At 42.0% G+C, this 24777-nt stretch overlaps 1 protein-coding gene across 2 annotated transcripts in view; it reads left to right on the forward strand.

The window, feature by feature from the left end:
• Positions 1–24777, forward strand: part of FAM227A (family with sequence similarity 227 member A) — a 77235-nt gene that overhangs the window by 41434 nt on the left and 11024 nt on the right. For both annotated transcript variants that reach the window (XM_032346272.1, XM_032346273.1), the window contains exons 12-14: positions 2278–2372; positions 15376–15533; positions 17808–17960. In XM_032346272.1, the coding sequence (XP_032202163.1) occupies positions 2278–2372; positions 15376–15533; positions 17808–17960 (406 nt within the window). The remainder of the gene's footprint in view (positions 1–2277; positions 2373–15375; positions 15534–17807; positions 17961–24777) is intronic.

Consider the following 24777-nt stretch of genomic DNA (forward strand, 5'->3'; position numbering starts at 1 on the left):
TTCCCTGATGACTTCTTGTTTTATTTTTTCCTCTCTTCCCCTACGATCCTGTTTTGTATCGTCAATTCCACATATGAGTGAAATCACATGATAATTGTTCTTCTCTGATGGACTTATTTCCCTTAGCACAATACCTTCTAGTTCCATCCATATTGTTGCAAAGGCAAGATTTTATTATTTTTTTTAATGGCTGAGTAGTATTTCATTATATATATATATATCTCACATCTTCTTTATCCATTCATCTGTTGATGGACATCTGGGCTCTTTACATAGTTTGGCTATTGTGGACACTGCTGCTATAAACATTGGGGTGCAGGTACCCCTTTGGAGCACTACATTTGTATCTTTGGGGTAAATACCCAGTAGTGCAATTGCTGGGTCATAGCGTAGCTCTATTTCCAACTTTGAGGAACCTCCATACTGTTTTCCAGAGTGGCTGCACCAGCCTGCATTCCCATCAAGTGTGAGAGGGTTCCCCTTTCTCTGCATCCTCTCCAACATCTGTTGTTTCCTGACTTGTTGATTTTAGCCATTCTGACTGATGTGAGGTGATATTTCATTGTGGCTGTTTTGTATTTCCCTGATGCCGAGTGATGTGGAGCATTTTTTCATCTGTCTCTTGGCCACTTCGATGTCTTCTTTGGAGAAATGTCTGTTCATGTCTTCTGCCCATTTCTTGATTGGATTACTTGTTCTTTGGGTGTTGAGTTTGATAAATTCTTTGTATATATTGGATACTAGCCCTTCATCTGATAGGACATTTGCAAATATATTCTCCCATTCTGTCAGTTGTCTTTTGGTTTTGTCTACTATTTCTTTTGCTGTGCCAAAGATTTTGATTTTGATGAAGTCCCACTGGTTCATTTTTGCCTTTGTTTCCCTTGCCTTTGGAAATGTGTCTAGCAAGAAGTTGCTATGGGCAAGGTCACAGAGGTTGCTGCCTGTGTTCTCTTCTAGGACTTTGATGGATTTGCTCTCTCACATTTAGGTCTTTCATCCATTTGAGTCTATTTTTGTGCATGCTGTAAGGAAATGGTCGACTTTCATTCTTCTGCATGTGGCTGTCCAATTTTCCCAACACCATGTGTTGAAACTGTATTTTTTCCATTGGATATTCTTTCCTGCTTTGTTGAAGACAAATTGGATTTCTGTTGATCTATCTTCAAGTTCATTGTCTCTTTCCTCTGTTACCTCAGTTCTGCTATTGATCCCACCCAGTGGATTTTTTTTTTCAATTGTTTTATTTTTCAGTTGTAAAATTTCTATTTGGTTCCCTGTCATAGCTTTTTTTTTTCCCCAACTGAGACTTACTATTTTTTTTTTAATTTGTTTCAAAGTGTTCGCCCTTACTACTTACAACTTTGTTATAATGACTGATTTACAGTCTTCATCTGATGGTTTCGACAGTGCCCCTTCACCTTTGTTTTTGAAGATAGTTTGCTGGGTACAGAAGTCTACCTCCGTGCTTTGATGATTTAATTCTATTGTATTCTGCCTTCCCTTGTTACTACTGAGAACTCTGCAGTCATTCTGATTGTTATCCCTTTATTAGATGATCTGTTGTTTCTCTCTGCCCATCTTTAAGACAGTCTATTCACTTTTTTCCACTGAAGAGTCATAATTTTGTGCAAGAGTTGGCTCTTTTATCCTCAACACTTTTCATGATTCTGATTAGCATTTATTTATTTATTTGTTTATTTATTTTGTCTGTCTGTCTGTTTGTTTGCTTTTAGTAATGCTTCACCCAACATGGGGCTTGAATTCATGGCCCTGAGATCAAGAGTCGCATGGTCTACTGACTAAGCCAGCTAGGTGTACCTCTGCATAGCACTTTTGAGGCCATCAAACCTCTCCTTCCTTATTCTGTGGCCACTTGTAGAGAATTCTGTGCACAGCCTTGAGTTGGTCTTACCCTTATTATTGCATGCTTTTTTTTCCCCTCACTCAACCATGAGTTCCTTGAAGATAGTCTACTTCCAGCACTGAGCACAGGCCTAACACACAGTAGATGCTCAGTAGATGTTTACTGGATGGATGAATAGATGGATGGACAGATAAGTAGAAGGACAAATGTATGGCTGCAGGTGTATATCTGGCTAAAATGCAAGTAAAACTGCATGAATTTACCTGAGCTGCTACTCCTAGCACCTCCCAATGATCTGAATACACGCAGGCATTTTCACAGTAATAGGAAGCTGAGATCTGCAATACGTGCTTTCCCATCACAGCTGAAAAGCTCCAATGAGCCCTTTCCTGTTAATGTTGTATTGACAGAGCATCCTGGTCAGAATCTGATCTTGAGGAAAGCTGCAAAACTAGTCAAGAGGATATCAGAAGCAAGAGAACGTGAGAACATGCTTCCCAAGCAGGTGAGTACATGATTGGAAATTTAATTGTAGAGATGATTTAAGAGGAGCTGGGAGATCTGGTGAGAAAAGCCAGCTTTGTGAAGATGTCAGAGTAAAAACTGGGGTATTTCTTTTTTTTTTAGTTTTTTTTTTTCTTTTAAGATTTTATTTATTTATTTGAGAGCAAGGGAGAGAGCATGAGAGGAGAGAGGTCAGCGGGAGAAGCAGACTCCCTGCCAAGCAGGGAGCCCAATGTGGGACTCAGTCCCAGGACTCCAGGATCATGACCTGAGCCAAAGGCAGTCACCCAACCAACTGAGCCACCCAGATGCTCCTAGAACTGGGGTATTTCTGATTGTAGACTAAGGTGATACAGTCAGGAAATCTCCTAAGGGTGATTCCTGGGTGAGGTAGGTACTAGTTAGTTGAGTGAGCATTTCATCTGGATTTCTGCCGGGATTTAAGTTACCCGCTTGGAATTCAGGAGCCTTGGTGTAATAAAAAGAGAGCACTGAGCCTCTGTTTCCTACTCAAGAAAATGGGGACAATAATTTCTAGGTCCTGGTGTTCTTATGAGGTTTACCTAAGGTAGTAATGATAATAAATGATCAGTTACTGTATATCAGATATTAAACTAAACCTATATTTGCAGTATATTTTATTTTCCTGTCTCAGTTCTCTGGGATAATTAGTCCTGCTCTTCTTTAGCTTATTAGTGAGGGAAGTGATGCCCAGAGTATTATCCAAATTCACAAAGCAAATAAGTGATAAAGCCAAGACTTGCAGGCAGGCCTGTCTCACTCTGAGCTTGAGCTTTTCATCTCTGAGCTTTGCCACTAGCAAAGTCCCCAGAACTTGAAAGGCCCTGGGTTAATATGTGTTCTCTCCTCTTCTCCTTCCCACCCCTAACTCCCCCACAAACCTCTGCAGACGGTAGTTTACATCAATGGCACCTTCCGAGTTCTTGAACTTTCTTCATTTCTCCATAGTTTACCTCTGCCTCTTAAGCAGGTTGTTTAACTTTTCTGACCTTATTCTGTAAAATGGGGGAAATAGGGACACATGGGTGGTTCAGTCAGTGAAGCATTTGTCTTTGGCTCAGGATCTCAGGATCCTGGAACTGAGCTGCACATCAGGCTCCCAGCTCCTCCGGGAGTCTGCTTCTCCCTCCGCCCCTCCCCCCTGCTCTTCCATGCCAGACCCTATGCCCCCTACGCAGAGGCAAAGGCTATTTTCCCATATATCCTTGTAGAAATGGCTGACGGATGTCAAGGGATATAAACACTTTTTTAAATACACAAACTGTAATAGAATATACATGATTTTGCACTTTGGTTTTTCAACCTAAGACAGTATAGCTAATGCTTACTGAGTACGTAGTATATACCAAACATTTCTAAACCCATCTTATATATTAACTCATTTAATACTCCCATAACCCTATGAAAAAATTCATTTTAATGTACAATTTAGTTGCTTTTTAATTTCTTCACAAGGTTGTACAATCATCACCACTATCTAATTCTAGAACATTTTTATTGCTCCCCGGAAAAAAACTGTATACTCATTAGCAGTCATTTCCTAGTCACCTCTCCTCTAAGCCTCTGCAACCACCAATCTACTTTTCTATGTGTAGAGATCTGCCTACTCTGGACATGTCATATAAGTGGAATCATACAATATGTGGTCCTCTGTGACGGATTCCTTTCACTCAGCATTATGTTCTCAAGGTTTGTCCATTAATGGCATCTATCCGTACTTCATTTCTTTTTCTTGACTGAATAACATTCCATATATGAATAATCCACATTTTTTAAAAAAGATTTTATTTATTTATTTATTGACACAGAGAGAGACAGAGAGGGAACAGAAGGAGAGGGAGATAGAGAGAGAGAGAAACAGGCCTCCTGCCGAGCAGGGAGCCCGATGTGGGGCTCCATCCCAAGACCCAGGGATCATGATCTGAGCTGAAGGCAGATTCTTAATGACTGAGCCACTGAGGCGCCCCCACATTTTGTTTATCCACTCACCAGTTGATGGACATTGAGGTCTTTTCTATCTTTTAGATCTTAGTGAACATTCACGTACAAGTTTATGGGTGCATGTAGGTTTTCTGTTCTCTTGGGTACATAGCCGGCAGTCGCATTGTTGGGCCATATAACTAACTGTGTGTCTCACTTTTTGAGGAAATGCCAAACTTGTTCACACAGCAAATGCACCATTTTTTTAAAAAGATTTTATTTATTAATTTGACAGAGATTATAAGCAGGTAGAGAGGCAGAGCAGAGAGGGAGAGGGGGAAGCAGGCTCCCCGCTGAGCAGAGAGCCCGATGCGGGGCTCAATCCCAGGACCCTGAGATCATGACCTGAGCCAAAGGCAGTGGCTTAACCCACCTAGGCACCCCAGCAAATGCATTATTTTACACTCTGACCATCAACGTGTGAGGGGTTTGTTTTCTCCATACCCTTGCCAATACTTCTTTTCCATTCGTTCATGACCATTATCCCAGTTGGCATCAGGATGTATTTCACTGTGGTTTGACTTCCACTTCCCTACTGGCTAGTGAGTGATACTGACCATCTTTTCATGTGTTTATTGGCAGCCGTATATCTTCCTTGGAGAAATGTTTATTCCAATCTATTGCCTTTTTTTTTTAAGATTTTATTTGATAAAGAGAGACCTAGTGAGAGAGGGAGCACAAACATGGGGAGTGGGAGAGGGAGAAGGAGAAGCAGGCTCCTCGCTAAGCAGTGAGCCCAATGTGGGGCTCGATCCTGGGACCCCAGAGATCATGACCTGAGCTGAAGGCAGACGCCTAACGACTGAGCCACTCAGGCACCCCTTACGCATTTTTAGATCAAGTTGATTGAGCCAGAATTTTAACTTGAGCAGTCTGACTCCAGATCCTATGCTCTAAATCAGACTCTGTTCTGACTTCAGTGTATCTTGGGTAATGTTCCATATGAGAGCACCTGGAGATCCATTACACGCTGTTTTCATGTTTACACCTGTGTTCCATAGTTCATTAACCATTCCTAGCAGTAGACATTGGGTGCTTCCAGTCTTTGCTCTTATAAATACTGCTACCTTGAACATCTTAGTGTTTAAGTGTTTCTTGGCTCACATGAACAAATACACGTGTAGGAAACATTCCTAGAAGTGGAATTGCTAAATCAAAGTACATCTTAATTTGCTCTCCAGTGAAGTTGTGCCAATTTATATTTCCACCATTAGCATGCAAGAGATCTTCCATGTACCGTTTCCAGTGTCGTGCATTATCAAATTTTTTGTTGCTATTCTCATGAGGGGGAAATGGTACTTTTTATTGTTTCAGTATTAATGCTTTAATTATGAGAGAAGTTGTCTTTTTTTAAAAAAGATTTTGTTGGGACACCTGGGTGGCTCAGTTGGTTAAGCAGCTGCCTTTGGCTCAGGTCATGATCCCAGCGTCCTGGGATCGAGTCCCACATCGGGCTCCTTGCTCAGCGGGGAGCCTGCTTCTCCCTCTGCCTCTGCCTGCCATTCTGTCTGCCTGTGCTCGCTCTCTCTCCCTCTCTCTCTGATAAATAAATAAAATCTTTAAAAAAAAAAATTTTGTTTATTAATTAGAGAGAGAGAGAGAAAGCACGAGCGAGGAAGGTGGGGAAGGGATCCCCTGGGGCTCAATCTCAGACCCTGAGATCGTGACCTGAACTAAAGGCAACATTAACCAACTGAGCTACCCTTCTACTTATTTATATATATTTATATATAAGTATATAAGTATATGTATTTATATATATAAAATAAATTATATATACATATATATAAATAAATAGAGGGTGGATTTATATATATTTATATTATATGTATTTCTTTTATTTATATTTATGTATTTATAGATTTATATATATAAATATATATGTATATATACGTATATATTTATATGTATATAATATATACGTATATACATATATAGATACATATACATATATAGATATATACATATATAGATATAGACTTAGTATATATAAAGCCACCTTCTCTTTATTTATATATATACATATATGTATATATATAGATATATATACGTATATATGTATATATATAGATATAGACTTAGTATATATAAAGCCACCCTCTATTTATTTATATATAGGGTGGCTTTATATATACTAAGTCTATATCTATATATGTATATAGTACATATATATGTACTATATACATATACTAAGTATATGTATATAATAAGTATATATCTATATAGATATATACTTATATATATATCTATATATATATAATATCTATATCTATATATATCTATATAGATATATACTTATATATACTATATATATAGATCTATAGCTATATCTATATATAGATATCTAGATCTAGAACTAGATATCTATAGATATATACTAGATATCTATAGATATATACTGATATATATAATCTATATATATAGATATATACTAAGTATATATATATATACTTTTATATATATATATAAAGCCACCCTCTATTTATTTCTATTTATTTATATATATACATATATATATAAAAATATAAAGCCACCCTTTATTTATCTATATATATATAGACATATATATATATATATACACACATATATATATATGACTTTGGAAGTTATATTTCTGTGAAATGCCTGTCTTTTTTTAAATTTTTTTTCCAAAGTAGAAATATTTCAACTTCTGAGGTTGAGTTTCTTAGTCTTATGCTCATTATTCATTTGTAGAAACTCAATTCTTAGTCATATGTTTGGCAAAAACATTTACTATTTAATCGTTTTACTTTATGATATTTTTTATGAGAAAATTATAACTTTTTTTACAGTCACATTTATTGGTCTTCTCATTTATGGCTTCTCGATTTTGTGTCTTACAAAGAAAGATATTTATCACTCTAAGAGTATATGAAATATTCTCCTAACTTTTTCTACAATATTTTTGTTATCACCTATTCACAATGCAGAAACTCTACTCACATAACCAGATGTCACCAGGGGTCACTCTGCTCCTTTGAATTTAGTTAAAGACTGGCTCAAGCATTTGCTATATGATTTGTTTGAAGCCCAGTCCTCTCCCCACGTGTCTGTGAACTCTGGGGCCTTGTGTTTTTCCTGGCGCTGAGTTCCTCTTCTGCTCATACCATGTCGCCCAAAGATGGAGTCACCTCTTCCCTTCAGTTTTGCAAAACTGCCCACACAGGCCTGCGTGTGTGTAGTGTGGATAGAAGGTATTACTGGGTTTAAAGATGTGGGAAGAAGGGGGACCCTATCCCAGTGCTGCCGAGAACAGTCATGTGAGTTACCCTTCTTACAGACCCTGCAGTCGCCCAGCTGGCTAGACCCCAGCCCCAGCCTTCTCCACTCTCCTTTCTTCTCTTTCTGGAATCTCCAACTCCCGCTCCTTTCTGACTCAGAGCAGCGTAGCCCTCCTCTGCCTTTGGCTCTAAGCTTCTCACCAAGTGGCTAATTGACATATGTTCCTGAGCAAGAGCAGTCCCCTTGCTGTGGGAAACAAAGGCAAAAGAACAAAATTAAATTTCCTTACTGCCTACAGCCCAGTGACCAATCCTTGAGACAGGCAGAGTGACCTTCCTCTGGGAGCTCAGCTGCCTCAATATTGGCACTTTGCTAAGGGCAAAGGCAATCTTAGCCCAACCCCCAGGATGCTGTGAGTCTAACATATAAAAATCCCTTTGGAAATTTCCTTTATCTCTAACCCCAAGATAACATGTTGGCAATCATCCTCCAAGCATATGGCCCACTGATACACATTTGAAGGGTCTCAGGACTAGGGTTTCACTAGACAGTAATAAATGACCTTTTCCTGACAACAGCTCACCTCTCAAGGTCCTGGAAACCTTGCTTCCAAAATTCCTCACAGACCTACGCTATCCCTAACACCGCTCCAAACTTGAAAGCATATAATCCGCCACTCCTCACGACCCCAATGCCTCTCTTTCTGCCCACGCATCCTGTCATAAATAAAAGCACCTTTTTAATAAAGGTGCTTTAATAAAACCACCTTTTTGCACCAAAGATGTCTCAAGAATTCTTTCTTGGCCGTAGGCTCCAAACCCCAACATTTTCTACGTCACCCTCCCTGCGTGGTAAATTCTGGTACCAGCTAACACAGTTTTTTTACATTCCAGTAACAAGAGGAATGGAAGGGGACATTGGTAACTGGAGAGAGACATTAGTATCAAAAAACCTGCAGACCAGTGAACAGTAGAGCCTTTGGCTTAGCACCAGGAGCAAGGAAAGGACTCTCATCTCCACTTCCTTTTTTTTTTTAAGATTTTATTTATTTATTTGATGGGGGGAGAGAGAGATCACAAGTAGGCAGAGAGAGGGGGGAAGCAGGCTCCCTGCTGAGCAGAGAGCCTGATGTGGGGCTCGATCCCAGGACCCTGAGATCATGACCTGAGCCGAAGGCAGAGGCTCAAACCTCTGAGCCACCCAGGCGCCCCTTCCACCTCCCTTTGAAGTTGTTCTCAACCCAGACATCCAACGTCAGGACTCCCTCACTTCCCTAGACCTCAAAGGATTTTCCTTACTTTCTTGCAAGCTCCTCCATTCATTGAAAAGGACTTTAAGGGGCACCTGGGTGGCTCAGTGGGTTAAGCCTCTGCCTTTGGCTCAGGTCATGATCTCAGGGTCCTGGGACCGAGCCCCCCATCATGCTCTCTGCTCAGCAGGGAGCCTGCCTCCCCCTCTCTCTCTGCCTCCCTCTGTGCCACTTGTGATCTCTGTCAAATAAATAAATAAAATCTTAAAAAATAAAAAAAAAAAAGAAAGAAAGAAAAGGACTTTAAGGGGCACGTGGCTCAGTTGGTTGGGTGCCTGTCTTTGGCTCAGGTCATGATCCTGGGGTCCTGGGTTGGAGCCCAGCATTGGGCTCCCTGCTCAGCAGGGAGTCCCCTTTTCCCTCTCCCTCTGCTTGCCACTCTGCCTGCTTGTGTTTGTGCATGTTCTCTCTCTCTCTCTCTCTCTGTGTCAAATAAATTAGTAAGGGGAATCTTTAAACAAAAGAAAAGGATTTTTAAAATAGTTACTATCATTTTTTATGTTATATCATGAGTTTAGAGCATCCCATTAAAATTTTAAATGTATATACCTATGACCTAGCAATTCCATTTCAGATCATCTACCCTGTAGAAATGTTCATATGTAGGGGCGCCAGGATGGGTCAGGGGGTTAAGCCTCTACCTTTGGCTCAGGTCATGATCCCAGGGTCCTGGGATCGAGTCCCGCACTGGGCTCTCTGCTCAGTTGGGAGCCTGCTTCCATCTCTCTCTCTGCCTGCTTGTGATCTCCCTCTGTCAAATAAATATATAAAATCTCTAAAAAAAAAAAAAAAAAAAAGAACAAAAAAGAAATGTTCATATGTGGCCATCCATTACATTAACCTGGACTGGGGGAAAAAGAAAAAAAAAAACAAAAAACAACAACGAAGAAAACTTAAATTTCCATAGATAAAAAAGTAAATTGTGAAATATCCTAATATGGATACAGCTGCTATTAAAAACAATGAGAAGGGGTTTTTATTTGTTTGTTTGCTTGCTTTTGGGTGGTTTTTTTTTTTTTTTTTTGTTAAAGGTACAAACAGGCACTCTTATTATAGCATGGGGACAGGACCCGTGGGCAGAAAGAGCTGCACGGAGATTGTGAAGAGTGACTCATTACATACTTTTTAAGTTTTGTGGGGGAGAGAGTAGAGATAACAGAAGTCTCTAAAGGGATTTCTGCCTGTTAAAGAAAACTCACAGGATCCTGGAGCTCTGGGGTTGTCAAGTGAAGGCTGCTTTTAGTCTCTCACAAAACTTGACATTGAGGCGGCTGTGAGTTTCTTGAGGACTGTCACGCTCTGCTTGTCTCAGGTATTTTATCAGTGGGCTGCAAGTTATAAGGAAATATAATTTTTTTAAGGAAATTTAATTTTATCTGCATTTCTCTTGCCTTTATTCTCATCATTTTCCCTCCCTGAACAATCTTAAATCTTTAAGATTGCCAAGGGCGGCGGAAGGTCTTACCTTCTATAACTTCTTCCTGCTGAAGAGGGGCGTGGAGATGTCCCTACCTCTGGTCAACACTGGTCAGTTGGGGAATTTATTTAGAGAGGGATTTTGAAGGGCAGAGGGAGCCAAATCCAAGGTAGACAACATACATGCATCCAATGAGACAGATGTATAACTTCTGATAGGAATGAGTCAGTTGACAATGACTAAAGTTCATAAATCAAGAGAATCTTACTGGTAGCATATTTAGTTACTGGTGAGTGGAAAATAAGTAGCAAGACATTATGTAGAGTATGATTCCATTTTTATTTTTGAAATATATTTTTGGTATAAAATCAGTATGTGCAAACAAGAAGGCTTGGAAGGATACCCAGAAAAGTGTTCATAGTATTTATTCTTAGCACTGCAAGTGGGGATGAGGAAGACGTTTGTCTTTTACTTTTTGTCTTTTTAAAAATATTATATGGGTTTTTCACAGTGAACATGAATTTATTTTGTTAAAAAGAAATAGAGGTTTTCATCCTCAGAGATATCTGAAAAATGATCTTCAAGTGTCAAAATAAAAAACTTCCAAAAGGGAAGCTCTGTTGGTGCAGAATGAGAAAGAGGACAGTTCCACTTCAGAACGTTTCACCAAACATGTATGCAGAGGGAAGCATCTGGCTTGAGTCTGTCCAGGAGTTATTGGGTTGGAGAAGACAAGACATAGAGAAGATCAGGTGCTCTCCTCCAATATTTTAAGGACCATTCTGTAACACATGGTTCTGGAGGAAGATGGGTTGGAATTACAGAGAGTCAGATTTTTATCTAGGGTAACAAAGAACCTCCTAAGGGTCCAAGTGGTCATTTTAAACCAGCTTTACCCCCTGGCTCTCCAGCAGACCATCTGCTGGGTTTGTCCCAGCTCTGGCTCTCAAACCAACTCTGTCCTCTTGCCAGATGTCTGATGCCAGCCCTTCACTCTAGCTCCTACTCTGCTTTCTCCCTGCCCCTTGGATCTGATGTTACAGAACTTCTCATCTTGCACACTGGCCAGCCTTTGCCCAGTGCTGTGGCTAGGAGCCAGCCCTTTCCACTCCGATCCCCAGGTCCCTGTACCCAACGCCCATCCCCCTGACTCCCACCTGTGAGGAGAAGTCAGATGCTTAGCAACAAGGGAACTGGATGTTTCTGAAGGTAGTATGTCCCCCCATTTCAAAGTTAGGGAAGCAAAATGGACAATATCTATTGAGAATTTTTTAAAAATTTTATTTACTTACTTGACAGACAGATATCACAAGTAGGCAGAGAGGCAGGCAGAGAGAGAGATGGGGAAGCAGGCTCCCCGCTGAGCAGAGAGCCCCATGCAGGGCTCTATCCCAGGACCCTGGGATCATGACCTGAGCCGATGGCAGAGGCTTTACTCCACTGAGCCACCCAGGCGCCCCACCTATTGAGAATATTATTGAAAGGAAGTATATTAGTTGGAATTCTTTGTAAATAACAAAATCTGGGGGTGCCTGGGTGGCTCAGTGGGTTAAGTAAGCCTCTGCCTTTGGCTCGGGTCATGGTCTCAGGGTCCTGGGATCGAGCCCTGCATCGGGCTCTCTGCTCGGCGGGGAGCCTGCTTCCCCCTGTCTCTCTCTGCCTGCCTCTCTGCCTACTTGTGATCTCTGTCTGTCAAGTAAATAAATAAAATCGTTAAAAAAAAACAAAAGAAAAGAAAAAAATTTGTCCTTGGCCAACTTGAGCAAAAATTGGAAGAACATTGAGTAGCTAGAAAGTCTGAAATTGAGTCCAGGTATTGGGAGAAGAATCGTGGCAGTTTCAACCCTTGAACCATCACTTCAAGGTGACATGTCTGGAATGGGTGAACCCCCATGTGTCGTCAGTCTGTATTTTACCCCACTGAAGAGTCAAAGTCCCAGGAGCAGGAGTTTTGACTGACCAAGCTTATTCTATGTGCCGTGGCTCGGGCTGGGTAGGTGAGAGGCAGGCTGCCTCTGAGGACCCCTCCAGTGCCCTTTTGGGGGAGCAGGACTTTTGACTTACAGTCCCTTCAAGCCCAAATGCAGTTGGGGGCAGGTAAACTCTCCTAAGCACAAGAATCAGGGCCTGTCAGGAAAGGAGGTTGGATTCTGGGCAGCCAAAAGAACAACTCTAGGATAAATTTAGAACTAAATTAGTAGATCCTGGAATTTTGGAATGTTCAAGACTTTGAAAAAAAAATTTCTAACAAAATAATTTCATTAAAACAAAATGACTGCTATCTACCATCACCATTGTTTCCCAGAAAGAAGGTCATTAATACAAAAAAGGAGAAAAGGTAATATCAGAATAAAAGAAAAGCCTTCGGGACGCCTGGGTGGCTCAGTTGGTTAAGCAGCTGCCTTCGGCTCAGGTCATGATCCCAGCGTCCTGGGATCGAGTCCCACGTCGGGCTCCTTGCTCAGCAGGGAGCCTGCTTCTCCCTCTGCCTCTGCCTGCCACTCCGTCTGCCTGTGCTTACTCTCTCCCCACCTCTCTCTCTGATAAATAAATAAAATCTTAAAAAAAAAAAAATTAAAAAAAAAAAAAAAAAAAAAAAAAAAAGAAAAGCCTTCAAGCACATAATCTTACTCTGTGTCAGATTCATTGTAATATTTTTTTCCCTTGTGGCCCTCATTTCACTGGAGACCAGTGAACACAGATCAGCAGTTCGGCGGTAGGGTTTTAGGAATCATTGGGCTAAGTGGTCTGTAGGTTCCTTACTAGCCTCAAGTTTCTGTGAACCCAGTGGGATCCTGCTGTTAAACAGTGTTTCTCCACTGGGGGCAAGTTTGCCCCCTAGGAGACTTGGCCACACCTGGAGACATTTCAGGTTATCACAGCTGGGTGGTGGTGGAGGAGATAGAGTCCTACTGGCATCTAGAGACCAGGGATGCCATCGAGCATCCTACTGTGCACAACACAGCTCCCGCCACAAAGAATGATCTGGCCCAACACGTCAAAGTGGTGAGGTTAAGAGACCATCTATAGATAGAAAAAAAAAAAAAAATCTCATGAAGCAATTCAAATGGAAAGTACTAGAGAATAGTGCGCTCAGCTGTTACCACAGCCCTTATTCACGAGGCAGACTTTTAGTTAAATTTTATCAGTTTCTTTAACAACATTACTGACATTGTTGGAAAAAGGCAGAGGAATAATAAGCAAGGAAAACAAGTCACTCTTGGCCCCAGCCACTCTCTCTCCGGAGATACTTCCTCTCAACTGTAGCGCGTCCAAAGCAGACGTTTTGATTTTCCCACCCCACTCACCTGTTCCTTCCCAGTTCCTCTCACCGGAGCAACTGGCACCTACACCTTCAGACTCCTCCTTGACTTCTCCTCACACTCGCGTCGAGTCCTGACAATTCTACTTTCGCAGCCGATTGCCAGTCCCACCCCTTGTCACCCCTCTCTGCAACTGCTCCGCTCAGTCCCAGCCCAACACCCCCCACCCCTGCAGAGACCTCTTGACCACTCCTCACAGCTGCCTTCACCCACGGCAAGCCTCTCTCTCCACACCAGTGAAAGGGAGTGGTAGAAAATCAATCTAATTCTGTGGAACCTTCCAGTGGCTTCCATGACAAAAAGATCCTCATTCCTTACCTCCTCGTAGCCCTCCCTGACCACCCCGTGGAAAAGATTCCTCTCCTCCCCAGGCTCCCTTCCCACAACCCTCCACCCTCCACCCCTTGCCCAGCTTGATTCTTCTTTTTTTTTTTTTTTTAAGATTTTTATTTATTTGTTTGACAGACAGAGATCACAAGTAGGCAGAGAGACAGGCAGGAGGAAGCAGGCTCCCTGCCTAGCAGAGAGCCTGATGCGGGACTCGATCCCAGGACCCTGAGATCATGACCTGAGCCGAAGGCAGAGGCTTAACCCACTGAGCCACCCAGGTGCCCCCCCACCCCCACCAGCTTGATTCTTATCTAAAACATTACTTCTTCCATAATGTCATCCTATTTCTTTATTCGTGGAATTATTTATTGTCTTCGTCTCAACTCTAATACAAGCTCCATGAGGGCTGGAATTTGTCCTCTTCTTGGCTGAGTCTCTAGCACCTAGAACAGTGTTTATACATGTTCGTGACCCAATAAATATTTGCTGAATGAATCATTAACATTTTGGTAACTATGTTTTCCAGTCTTCTATCTTTCTTTTGAACTGATTTGTTTCACAGAAAACATATAATGCTATATTCCCAACTTTGCATCTCAATTTTTAAATTATTTTTTAGTTTATTTTGTGTTTTTAAAGATATTATTTATTTATTTATTTATTTATTTATTTATTTATTTATTTGAGAGAGTGAGCGGGAGACTGCAGGAATGGGGGGAGGACCAGAAGGAGAGACAGGCTGTCCGCAGATCACAGAATCCAACTCTGGGTTTGATCCCGGGCCCCTGAGATCATGACCTGAGCCGAAGGCAGACGCCTAACTGAGCCACCCAGTGACCCCTGCATCTCAGTTTTTTAATCTACTATTAGATCTGAAGCTGTTTCTTAGGACCAACTCTTCATAAACATTTTAATGACAACATAACTATTCCTTGGGATAGAAATATCAATATCTTCAGGGTACCTGGGTGGCTCAGTGGGTTAAAGCCTCTGCTTTTGGCTCAGGTCATGATCCCGGGTCCTGGGATCGAGCCCCACATCGGGCTTTCTGCTCAGCAGGGAGCCTGCTTCCTCCCTCTCTCTCTGCCTGCCTCTCTACCTACTTGCGATCTCTCTCTGTCAAATAAATAAAATCTTAAAAAAAAAAGAAATATTAATATCTTCTTGAACATTTGGGTTATTCTAATCTTTTGCTGTAGTCAGTATCTCTGCAGCAAGCATTCTAGTACTTAAATCTTTTTTCTTGAATTTGGGTAATTTCTTTAGGATAGCATCCTAAAGTTGGAGTTACTGGATAAAGAACATTATTACCTTTATGTTTCTTAATCCATGCTGTAACAATGACAATATATAATTTTTTTCCACTCTTTTTCCCAATCAGTCTCACCCAGCGTGCAAAAGCCCTGAGCTGACTTCAAACTTCTTCAACATTTACGGGAAGAGCCCTCTGATTGTGTACTTCCTCCACAACTACGCCCATCTGCCCCAGGGTGGTGAAGACGTGTTGATAGTCAGGAGGGAAAGAACCAGGAGCATCCCATATCCTTTCTGCCACAGGAGGGGCACATGTGCCTCCAGGCCCTGCTGCTTCCACCTCTGAGAAGCAAGGGTGTAGAAGGGCACCCGGCCCTTAGCTCAGTGCCTGGTACCCATCAAGGGTAGTCATTGATAGGAGCCGAAGGCTCAGAATGTTGAGCATTTTAGTTCCAAGCCGGCTTCTTAAATTGGCTGCATGGGATCCTAGGCAAGTCAGATTTCCCTGGGTGCAAAATCTCTTCCTGCTAACTAGGTGTTCGAACATACTTTGCCATTCACTAATGACTCCCCCTGTGCTCATTGACCCTAGAATCTGTATTGATCGCGATTTGGGGTCCAGATGTATGTTTCTTGTAACATCCTCTTCATACACACACACACACACACACACACACACACATACACATACACACACGCAGGCACGCACGCACACATGCATGCACACACCCTCCTCCAGACCCATCAGCAAATCTCTGGCACAATTGGTATTGGTTACCAACTTAACCAACCAACTTAAAGATTCAATAACCCAACTCAGATCTTAAGAAAACAGATGTGACCAATTGGTGTCCTGAGACCTAGCATTTTCCTATAAGGGGTCAGACATGGGATCAAGTTAGCCCAGACTCAAGCACCAAGTCAGCGGCTGACCTCACTGCTCTGTAGTGTAGTACAGTAGGAGGAGCCTGGGTTGGGGATACACAGCCCCAGATTTGAGTCCAGCTCAGCAACGTACTGGCCTTCAGATCTTAGGTGCACTGCTTGACCTCTGAGCTCAATAGTTTTATCAAGTTCTTTGTAAAATAAGGATAATTAGGGGCACCTGGGTAGCTTGTTCAGTTAAAGCATTCAACTCTTGGTTTTGGCTTAGGTCATGATCTCAGGGTCATGGAATCGAGTCCTGCCTCGGGCTCTGTGCTCAGTGTGGAGCACACTGTCCCTTGCCCTCTGCGCCTCCTCCTGCTCTCTCTGTCTCAAATAAATAAATAAATAAAATCTTTTTTTTCTTTTAGATTTTATTTATTTATTCGACAGAGATCACAAGTAGGCAGAGAGGCAGGCAGAGAGAGAGAGAGGAGGAAGCAGGCTCCACACTGAGCAGAGAGCCCAATGTAGGGCTCGATCCCAGGACCCTGGGATCATGACCCAAGCCGAACGCAGAGGCTTTAACCCACTGAGCCACACAGGTGCCCCAATAAATGAAATCTTAAAAAATAATTGTAAGATAATTATAAAAAATATAATTTATATAATTTATATTATATAATTCATAATAAATTATTAAAATAAGTATAATTATTCCAAAACAATAGTGTTATGATCAGGATTAAATGGCATATGGCTGGTTCTAAATAAACAATAATGATCATAATTATTATTAACATTATCGAAGGAGGAATTATTATCCTTATTTTATAGATCGGAAAATAGAGACAGAGAGGATGACTCATGTTGGATGGAAATCCCAAACGCCTGAGATTCTGACCAGTGCAGAAGGGGTAGAGAGGTGGGGAGGCCCAGAGGGCTTTCCAACATACAAACATGATATTGGGAAGGAGGTCTTGAGACTGAAAGTTGGAATCCCTTCCTCTTCATCACTGTGATCATAGAGTAAGAATAGTATTTATTTGCCTATTTTTTTATTGAGGTATAGTTGACCCACAACATATTAGTTTCAGATGTACAACACAGTGTTACTACGAAGTGATTCCCATGATAAGTGGAGTCGCCACTTGTCACCCTACGGAGTGAGAATTTTATTTATTTATTTTTAAATATTTTATTTATTTATTTGACAGACAGGGATCACAAGTAGGTAGAGAGGCAGGCAGAGAGAGAGAGGTGGGAAGCAGGCTCCCCACTGAGCAGAAAGCCTGAGGCAGGGCTCGATCCCAGGACCCCAGGATCATGACCCAAGCTGAAGGCAGAGGCTTTAACCCACTGAGCCACCCAGGCACCCCCAGAGTGAGAACTTTAGACGACAGTCTGAAAAGAGGATTTCCTAGCTCTTCCATCAGCAGGAGGAGAGAAGGGCTGTGTTAAAAGATCAGGAATGGCCCAGCCGCTGGGGAGGATAGCCCCTTGCCTTCACCCATAGTCAGAGGGCAGGAGTCCTTTCCTGCTCAAATTTTGGTGATGTGGTCCAGAAACAGGTCATTTCCCCCCTCTGCCATCTCGCCACCCCCTTCCTCTCCATGCGGTAGGCCGTCTTGCTGGTAACACTCAAGAATCAATACCAACCGACAGTGTGAACTTTTCCTTGACGGCCAGTGCCACTGAGTCCGTCCTGACATATGCTGAGGTCATTGACCTGACCCTGAGCAACATGAAGAAGCGGAGAGACAACTTGGAACAACTGAAATGGCTCCACTGGAATGAATGGAAGTATTTTGATGTGTACCTAAGGGAACTGCAAGAAAACTTCCTCAGGTATTTAAGGGGCTTTAGGGAAGGGACGTTGTTTGAGCATCTGCCTGTTCTTACACATGACAATTTAAAAATTTTTTTTTAAGATTTTATATATTTATTTTTTTTAATTAACATATAATGCATTATTTGCCCCAGGGTACAGGTCTGTGAATCATCAGGCTTACACGTTTCACAGCACTCACCATAGCACATACCCTTCCCAGTGACCATCACCCAGCCACCCTATCCCTCCACCACCCCCCCACAGCAACCCTCAGTTTGTTTCCTGAGGTTAAGAGCCTCTTATGGTTTGTCTTCCTCCCCAGTCCCATCTTGTTCCATTTTTTCCTTTCCTACCCCCCACCACCCCCCCGTCCTGCCTCTCAAATTCCTCATATCAGAGTGATCATATGATACTTGTCTTTCTCTGATTGTCTTATTCCGCTCAGCATTAATACCCTCTAGTTCCATCCACATCATTGCAAATGGCAAGATTTCATCTTTTGATGGCTGCATAGTATTCCATTATATATATATATAGTCTCCTTTATCCATTCATCTGTTGATGGACATCTGGGTTCTTTCCATAGTTTGGCTATTGTGGACATTGTTGGTATAAACATTGGGGTGCACGTGCCCCTTCGGATCACTACTTTTGTATCTTTAAGGTAAATACCCAGTAGTGCAATTACTGGGTGGTAGGGTAGCTCTATTTTCAACTTTTTGAGGAACCTCCATGCTGTTTTCCAGAGTGGCTACACCAGCTCGTATTCCCACCAGCAGTGTAGGAGGGTTTCCCTTTCTGTGCAAAAGATTTTATTTTTAAGTAATCTCTACACCCAGTGTAGGGCTTGAATTCAGAATCCTAAGACCGAGTAGCACATTCCACTGACCAAGCCAGTAAAGCACCCCTGCACATGAAAATTTTTTTTACATGCATTTTATTTATTCTTTTAAAATATTTTATTTATTTATTTGACAGAGAGAGAGCACAAGTAGGCAGAGTGGCAGGCAGAGAGAGAGAGAGAGGGAAGCAGGCTCCCCGCTGAGCAGGGAGCCTGATGCTGGGCTCGATCCTGGGACTCTAGACCATGACCTGAGCGGAAGACAGAGGCTTTAACCCACTGAGCCACCTAGGTGCCCCTTTTACATGCATTTTAAAGATTTATTTATTTTATTTTGAGAGAGAGAGAGCAAGAGCAGGAGAGGGAATACAGAGGGAGAGAAAGAATCTTGGGCAGACCTCCTGCTGAGTGTAGAGCCCGACGTGGGGCGGGTCTCATGACCCTGAGATCACCCACGACCTGAGCTAAAACCAAGAGTCAGACCCTTAATGTACTGCACTAGCCACTCACTCCTGCACATGGTAATTTTTAACTGGGGGCCTAGTCCTGGGACTATCTTAGGCATGTTTCTTGTGGTCAGAATATAAATGCCATAGTAACAGAGACCAGATCTTTCTTTTTTTTTTTTTTTTTTTTTTTTTAAAGATTTTTATTTATTTATCAGAGAGAGAGAGGGAGCGAGAGCAAGCACAGGCAGACAGAGTGGAAGGCAGAGACAGAGGGAGAAGCAGGCTCCCTGCCGAGCAAGGAGCCCGATGTGGGACTCGAACCCAGGACGCTGGGATCATGACCTGAGCCGAAGGCAGCTGCTTAACCAACTGAGCCACCCAGGCGTCCCAGACCAGATCTTTCTTTTTCTTTTTTTTTTTTTTTTTTTTTTAAGATTATTTATTTATTTATTTGCCAGTGATAGAGGGAGAGAAAGCGAGCAAGCACAGGCAGACAGAGAGGCAGGCAGAGGCAGAGGGAGAAGCAGGCTCCCTGCCGAGCAAGGAGCCCGATGTGGGACTCGATCCCAGGACTCTGGGATCATGACCTGAGCCGAAGGCAGCTGCTTAACCAACTGAGCCACCCAGGCGTCCCACAGATCTTTCTTTTAAAGTTATTTTTCCCTAACTACAAAAGCATTTATGTTCAATGAAAACAAAAAAACCTGGAAAAGCACCTGGAGACATATGTTGCCAACATTTTTCTATAAATCCTTCCAGTCTTTTCGCCTGGGCCTGTAGAGGTGTATCTTTAGACAAAAGTAGTAGAGTCATACCATCAATCTGGTTTTTAGACTTTGTTTTCCCACTTAGCTGCGTATGATGGGTATTTTCCTGTGCCTTCTGACTTTTTCAGTATTTTTATTTTCTTTAGAAATTTTTCAGACCTTCCAGAAATGTTGAAAGGATGGTGCAGTGAACACCATATGTCCACCCTGCGTTTACCAGTTATCCACTTTTTGCCACATTTTCTTTCTCTCTCTAGTAATTAGGTCAAATTCAAATTTCCCCAGTGGTGCCCAAAATATCCTTTTTGGTTTTACTTGCTGCTCCAGGATCCGATCAAGGATTGGGAACTAGATCTTGCTGTTATATCTCTTTGGGGTCTTTTCATTGATAACAATGCCCTGCCGCCACCTTTGTTATTATGTCATGAATCAATGGTTACATTATTATTATTATTATTATTATTATTATTATTATTTTATGACACAGAGTCTTTTGAAACACTCAAGCCACATTCTGGATTTTTCTAATTATTTCTTCAGGGTATCATTTAACTTATTCCAAAATGCCCTATATTTCTCATAAACTAGACATGGGGTGATACTAGGTGCTTGATAGAATTCAGGAAACACCTCATAGATGATGATGTGTGTGCGCAGTACACGGCATCAGGAGACACTCAATGTCAAGTCAGCCAGACAGGTGGTCTCTGCTAGACCTCTCCATTCTAAGACCCCTGTTTTATGTAGTTAGTCTGTAATAACTGGTGTGATTCTTTGAGGCTGAATGAATCTGCTCTCCCCAAACCAACGTCCAGCGGTTGTTACATCCACTGATGCTCTTTGCCTGGATCAGTTATGACAGCTGGGGTTGCAAAATAGTGATTTTCTACTTCCACTCCCTTCTCCCTTTATTAGCTGGCACTTTTTTTTTTTTTTCTAAAGAGCTCACCTTCTTTTGCCCCTTATCTCTCTCTCGTGTCTTCTCCACCTATTCCCATAAGTCTCTCACATGGACATCCGGCTGCAAAAGAAGCTCAGGAAATATTTGGCAAAGAGAAATGAGATTTCCATGCCTGAACCAGAGCAGAACTGCCTGGGCACTTCATTACCCAAAATAACACTGGATTCAGTTAGCGGGAGAGAAAGGGGGAACTGCTGTTGGCCAGACAGCCGTTGGTATCTGCCATCGTAGGAGAGAAAGGAAACAATGAACACATTGGTAACTGCTTTGTTTTACAAAGTGATACAGTAGCATTATTGGTAGCATTGGTAACTGCTTTGTTTTACAAAGCATACAGTAGCATTATTTCCAAATGAGATACACACACAAACACACAAACCTGTTAAGCACCAGCCCCACAAAAATGCAGTTCTGCCTAAATGTCCATCAAAAGGTGTTTGGTTAATCAGATATCATATGTATGTGCTCTGCTGCCGAGAAAAATGGCCGTGTCGATCTAGTATTCTTATTTTATAAGGAACGATGGTCATAAAATATTATTGGACCAAAAAAAAAAAAATCAGGGTATAAAATAGTGTGTGTAAGAAGCACGGTTATTTATCTCCATTTTACAAAAGCCAAGGTCAAAGACAGAAACTTGGAGGGCAACCACATTTGTGGGGAGGACAAAATGTGGGGCCACAGAGAAGGAGTGGCTAGAGGGAAAGGAGAGCCTGTGTGTGAAGGCACAGCAGCCACGAAGCTGAGGGAGGAAAGGGCCAAGGGGAGTAGCGGTCAGCAGTGGGGGTGCCACATGTAGAAGCCCTGGGCTGAGACAGGTTTGGTGATTTGGCAGAGAGTGGTCTTAACTGGTCAGACACCAGAGCCTGGGACGTTGGGGGAAAGGTGTGGCGCCCCATGGGTGAATGAGACTACTAGGAGGCAGAAGGAGCAAAATTCTGCACCAAAAAGGACAAGATTGGACGGGGAGTAGCAGGGCTCTTTCATTGTCAAGTGGAAGATCCAAGGCCATGGGAAGCCAGAAGGATTGGAGAGATTGGAAAAATGCAAGTAAGGGAGGACAGGGTTAGGATTGAGGAAGGGAGAGGACCCAGGAGCCGTTTGGGGTTTTTTGTTTTTGTTTTTGTTTTTAGTTTTAGTTATTGGGGCACCTGGGTGGCTCAGTCAGTTAAGCATCTGCCTTCGGCTCAGGTCATGATCCTGGAGTCCCAGAATCTAGCCGCACATCCGGCTCCCTGCTCAGCGGGAGTCTGCTTTTCCCTGTCCCTTACCCTGCTCGCTCACGTTCTCTCACTCTCTCACTCTGTCTCTCTCTCAAGTCAATAATAAGATCACAAATAGACCTTCCCTTTTCTATTCCTTTGGCTGGAACTTAGTCCCATAATTTAAATTTAATAAAAATAATATTAAGTTTATTTAAGATTAAGTCTACAGCATATATATTTCAGAAATATATAAGGACATCCTTGTTTAATAAAGGCGTCCTTATAGGGTGAATTATAGTATACATATTTTAAGTCTGTAGAAACTTTGTAATTATGTGTTAGCAATCTCATTGCTAAATATATCCACTTTTTGTTGGGTAAGGCATTATCAAGAAGTTCAGCATGCCTTCTGTTAATAAAGTGATTCTCAAAATTTGTGTCTACAGAATAAAATGGTGGCCTTGAAACACATCTGTGCCATTAGGGGCACCTGGGTAGCTCAGTGAGTTAAGCATATGACTTTTGATTTTGGCTCAGTATAGACATTTTAACAATGTTTATTCTTCCGGTCCAAGAGCAAGGAATGGTCTTCCATCTTTTTGTGTCTTCTTCAATTTCTTTCATGAGTGTTCTGTAGTTCCTTGAATACAGATCCTTTACCACTTTGGTTAGGTTTATTCCCAGGTATCTTATGGTTCTTGGTGCTAGAGTAAATGGAATTGATTCTCTAATTTCCCTTTCTGTATTTTCATTGTTAGTGTATAAGAAAGCCACTGATTTCTGGACATTGATTTTGTATCCTGCCATGTTGCTGAATTGCTGTATGAGTTCTTGTAGTTTGGGGGTGGAGTCTTTTGGGCTTTCCGTATAAAGAATCATGTCATCTGTGAAGAGAGAGAGTTTGACTTCTTCATTGCCAATTTGGATACCTTTTATTTCTCTTTTATTTCTTTTCCCAGCTGTTGCTAGGACTTCTAATACTATGTTGAACAAGAGTGGTGAAAGTGGGCATCCTTGTTTTGTTCCTGATCTCAACGGGAAGGCTGTAAGCTTTTTACCATTGAGGATGATATTTGCTGTGGGTCTTTCATAGATAGATTTTATGAAGTTCAGGAATGTTCCCTCTATCCCTATACTTTGAAGCGTTTTAATCAGGAACGGATGCTGGATTTTGTCAAATGCTTTTTCTACATCAATTGAGAGGACCATGTGGTTCTTCTCTTTTCTCATATTAATTTGTTCTATCACATTGATTGATTTGTGAATGTTGAACATCCTTGTAGCCCAGGGATGAATCCCACCTGGTCATGGTGGATAATCTTTTTAATGTGATTTTGGCTCAGGTCATGATCTCAGGGACCTGGATGGGGTCCTGCATTGGCAGGCTCCAAGCTCAGTGGGGAGTCTGCTTGAGATTCTCTCTCTCCCCTGCCCCTCTCCTCACTCCCTGTGCTCTCACCCTTGCTCTCTAAAATAATCTTTAAAAAAAAAAACCCCAAAAACCCACATCTGTGCTGTTAGACATCATAGCAGATCTACACTCAGGGAAATAGGGCTTGCCTGAGTAGGGTACAGATGAGGGGGCTTCTGGGGAGCTCACAGTGTTCCATTTCTTGATCTGGGTGCTGGTTACATGGGTGTGCTTAGTCCACAAAATCTCCTAGAGCTGCACATTTAGAGTCTATGAATTCTTTGCTATCTATGTTCTGAAGGAACATATTAAGGAACTCCTTGTACTGGTGTATCCTTTTTCTTTGTAGAGATATTATAATGGTTTTGTAGTTACCTATTTTTTTATTTTTTTCTTATTTTTTTTAATAAACATATAATGTATTATTAGCCCCAGGGCTACAGGACTGTGAATAGCCAGGTTTACACACTTCACAGCACTCACCATAGCACATACCCTCCCCAATGTCCATAATCCCACCACCCTCTCCCTCCCCCCTCCCCACCAGCCACCCTCAATTTGTTTTGTGACATTAAGAGTCTCTTATGGTTTGTCTCCCTCCCGATCCCATCTTGTTTCATTTATTCTTTTCCTACCCCCCAAACCCTCCACATTGTATCTCCACTCCCTCATATCAGGGAGATCATATGATAGTTGTCTTTCTCTGATTGACTTATTTCGCTAAGCATAATACCCTCTAGTTCCATCCACGTCATCGCAAATGGCAAGATTCCATTTCTTTTGATGGCTGCATAATATTCCATTGTGTATATATACCACATCTTCTTTATCCATTCATCTGTTGATGGACATCTAGGTTCTTTCCATAGTTTATCTATTGTGGACATTGCTGCTATAAACAATCAGGTGCACATGCCCCTTCGGATCACTACATTTGTATCTTTAGGGTAAATACCCAATAGTGTGATTGCTGGGTCATAGGGTAGCTCTATTTTCAACTTTTTGAGGAAACTCCATGCTGTTTTCCAGGGTGGTTGCACCAGCTTGCATTTCCACCAATAGTGTAGGAGAGTTCCCCTTTCTCCACATCCTCGCCAGCATCTGTCATTTCCTGACTTGTTAATTTTAACCATTCTGACTGGTGTGAGGTGGTATCTCATTGTGGTTTTGATTTGTATTTTCCTGATGCTGAGTGATGTG

Source organism: Mustela erminea, chromosome 6 (genome assembly GCF_009829155.1).
Source record: "Mustela erminea isolate mMusErm1 chromosome 6, mMusErm1.Pri, whole genome shotgun sequence".
Classification (NCBI taxonomy): Eukaryota; Metazoa; Chordata; class Mammalia; order Carnivora; family Mustelidae; genus Mustela; species Mustela erminea.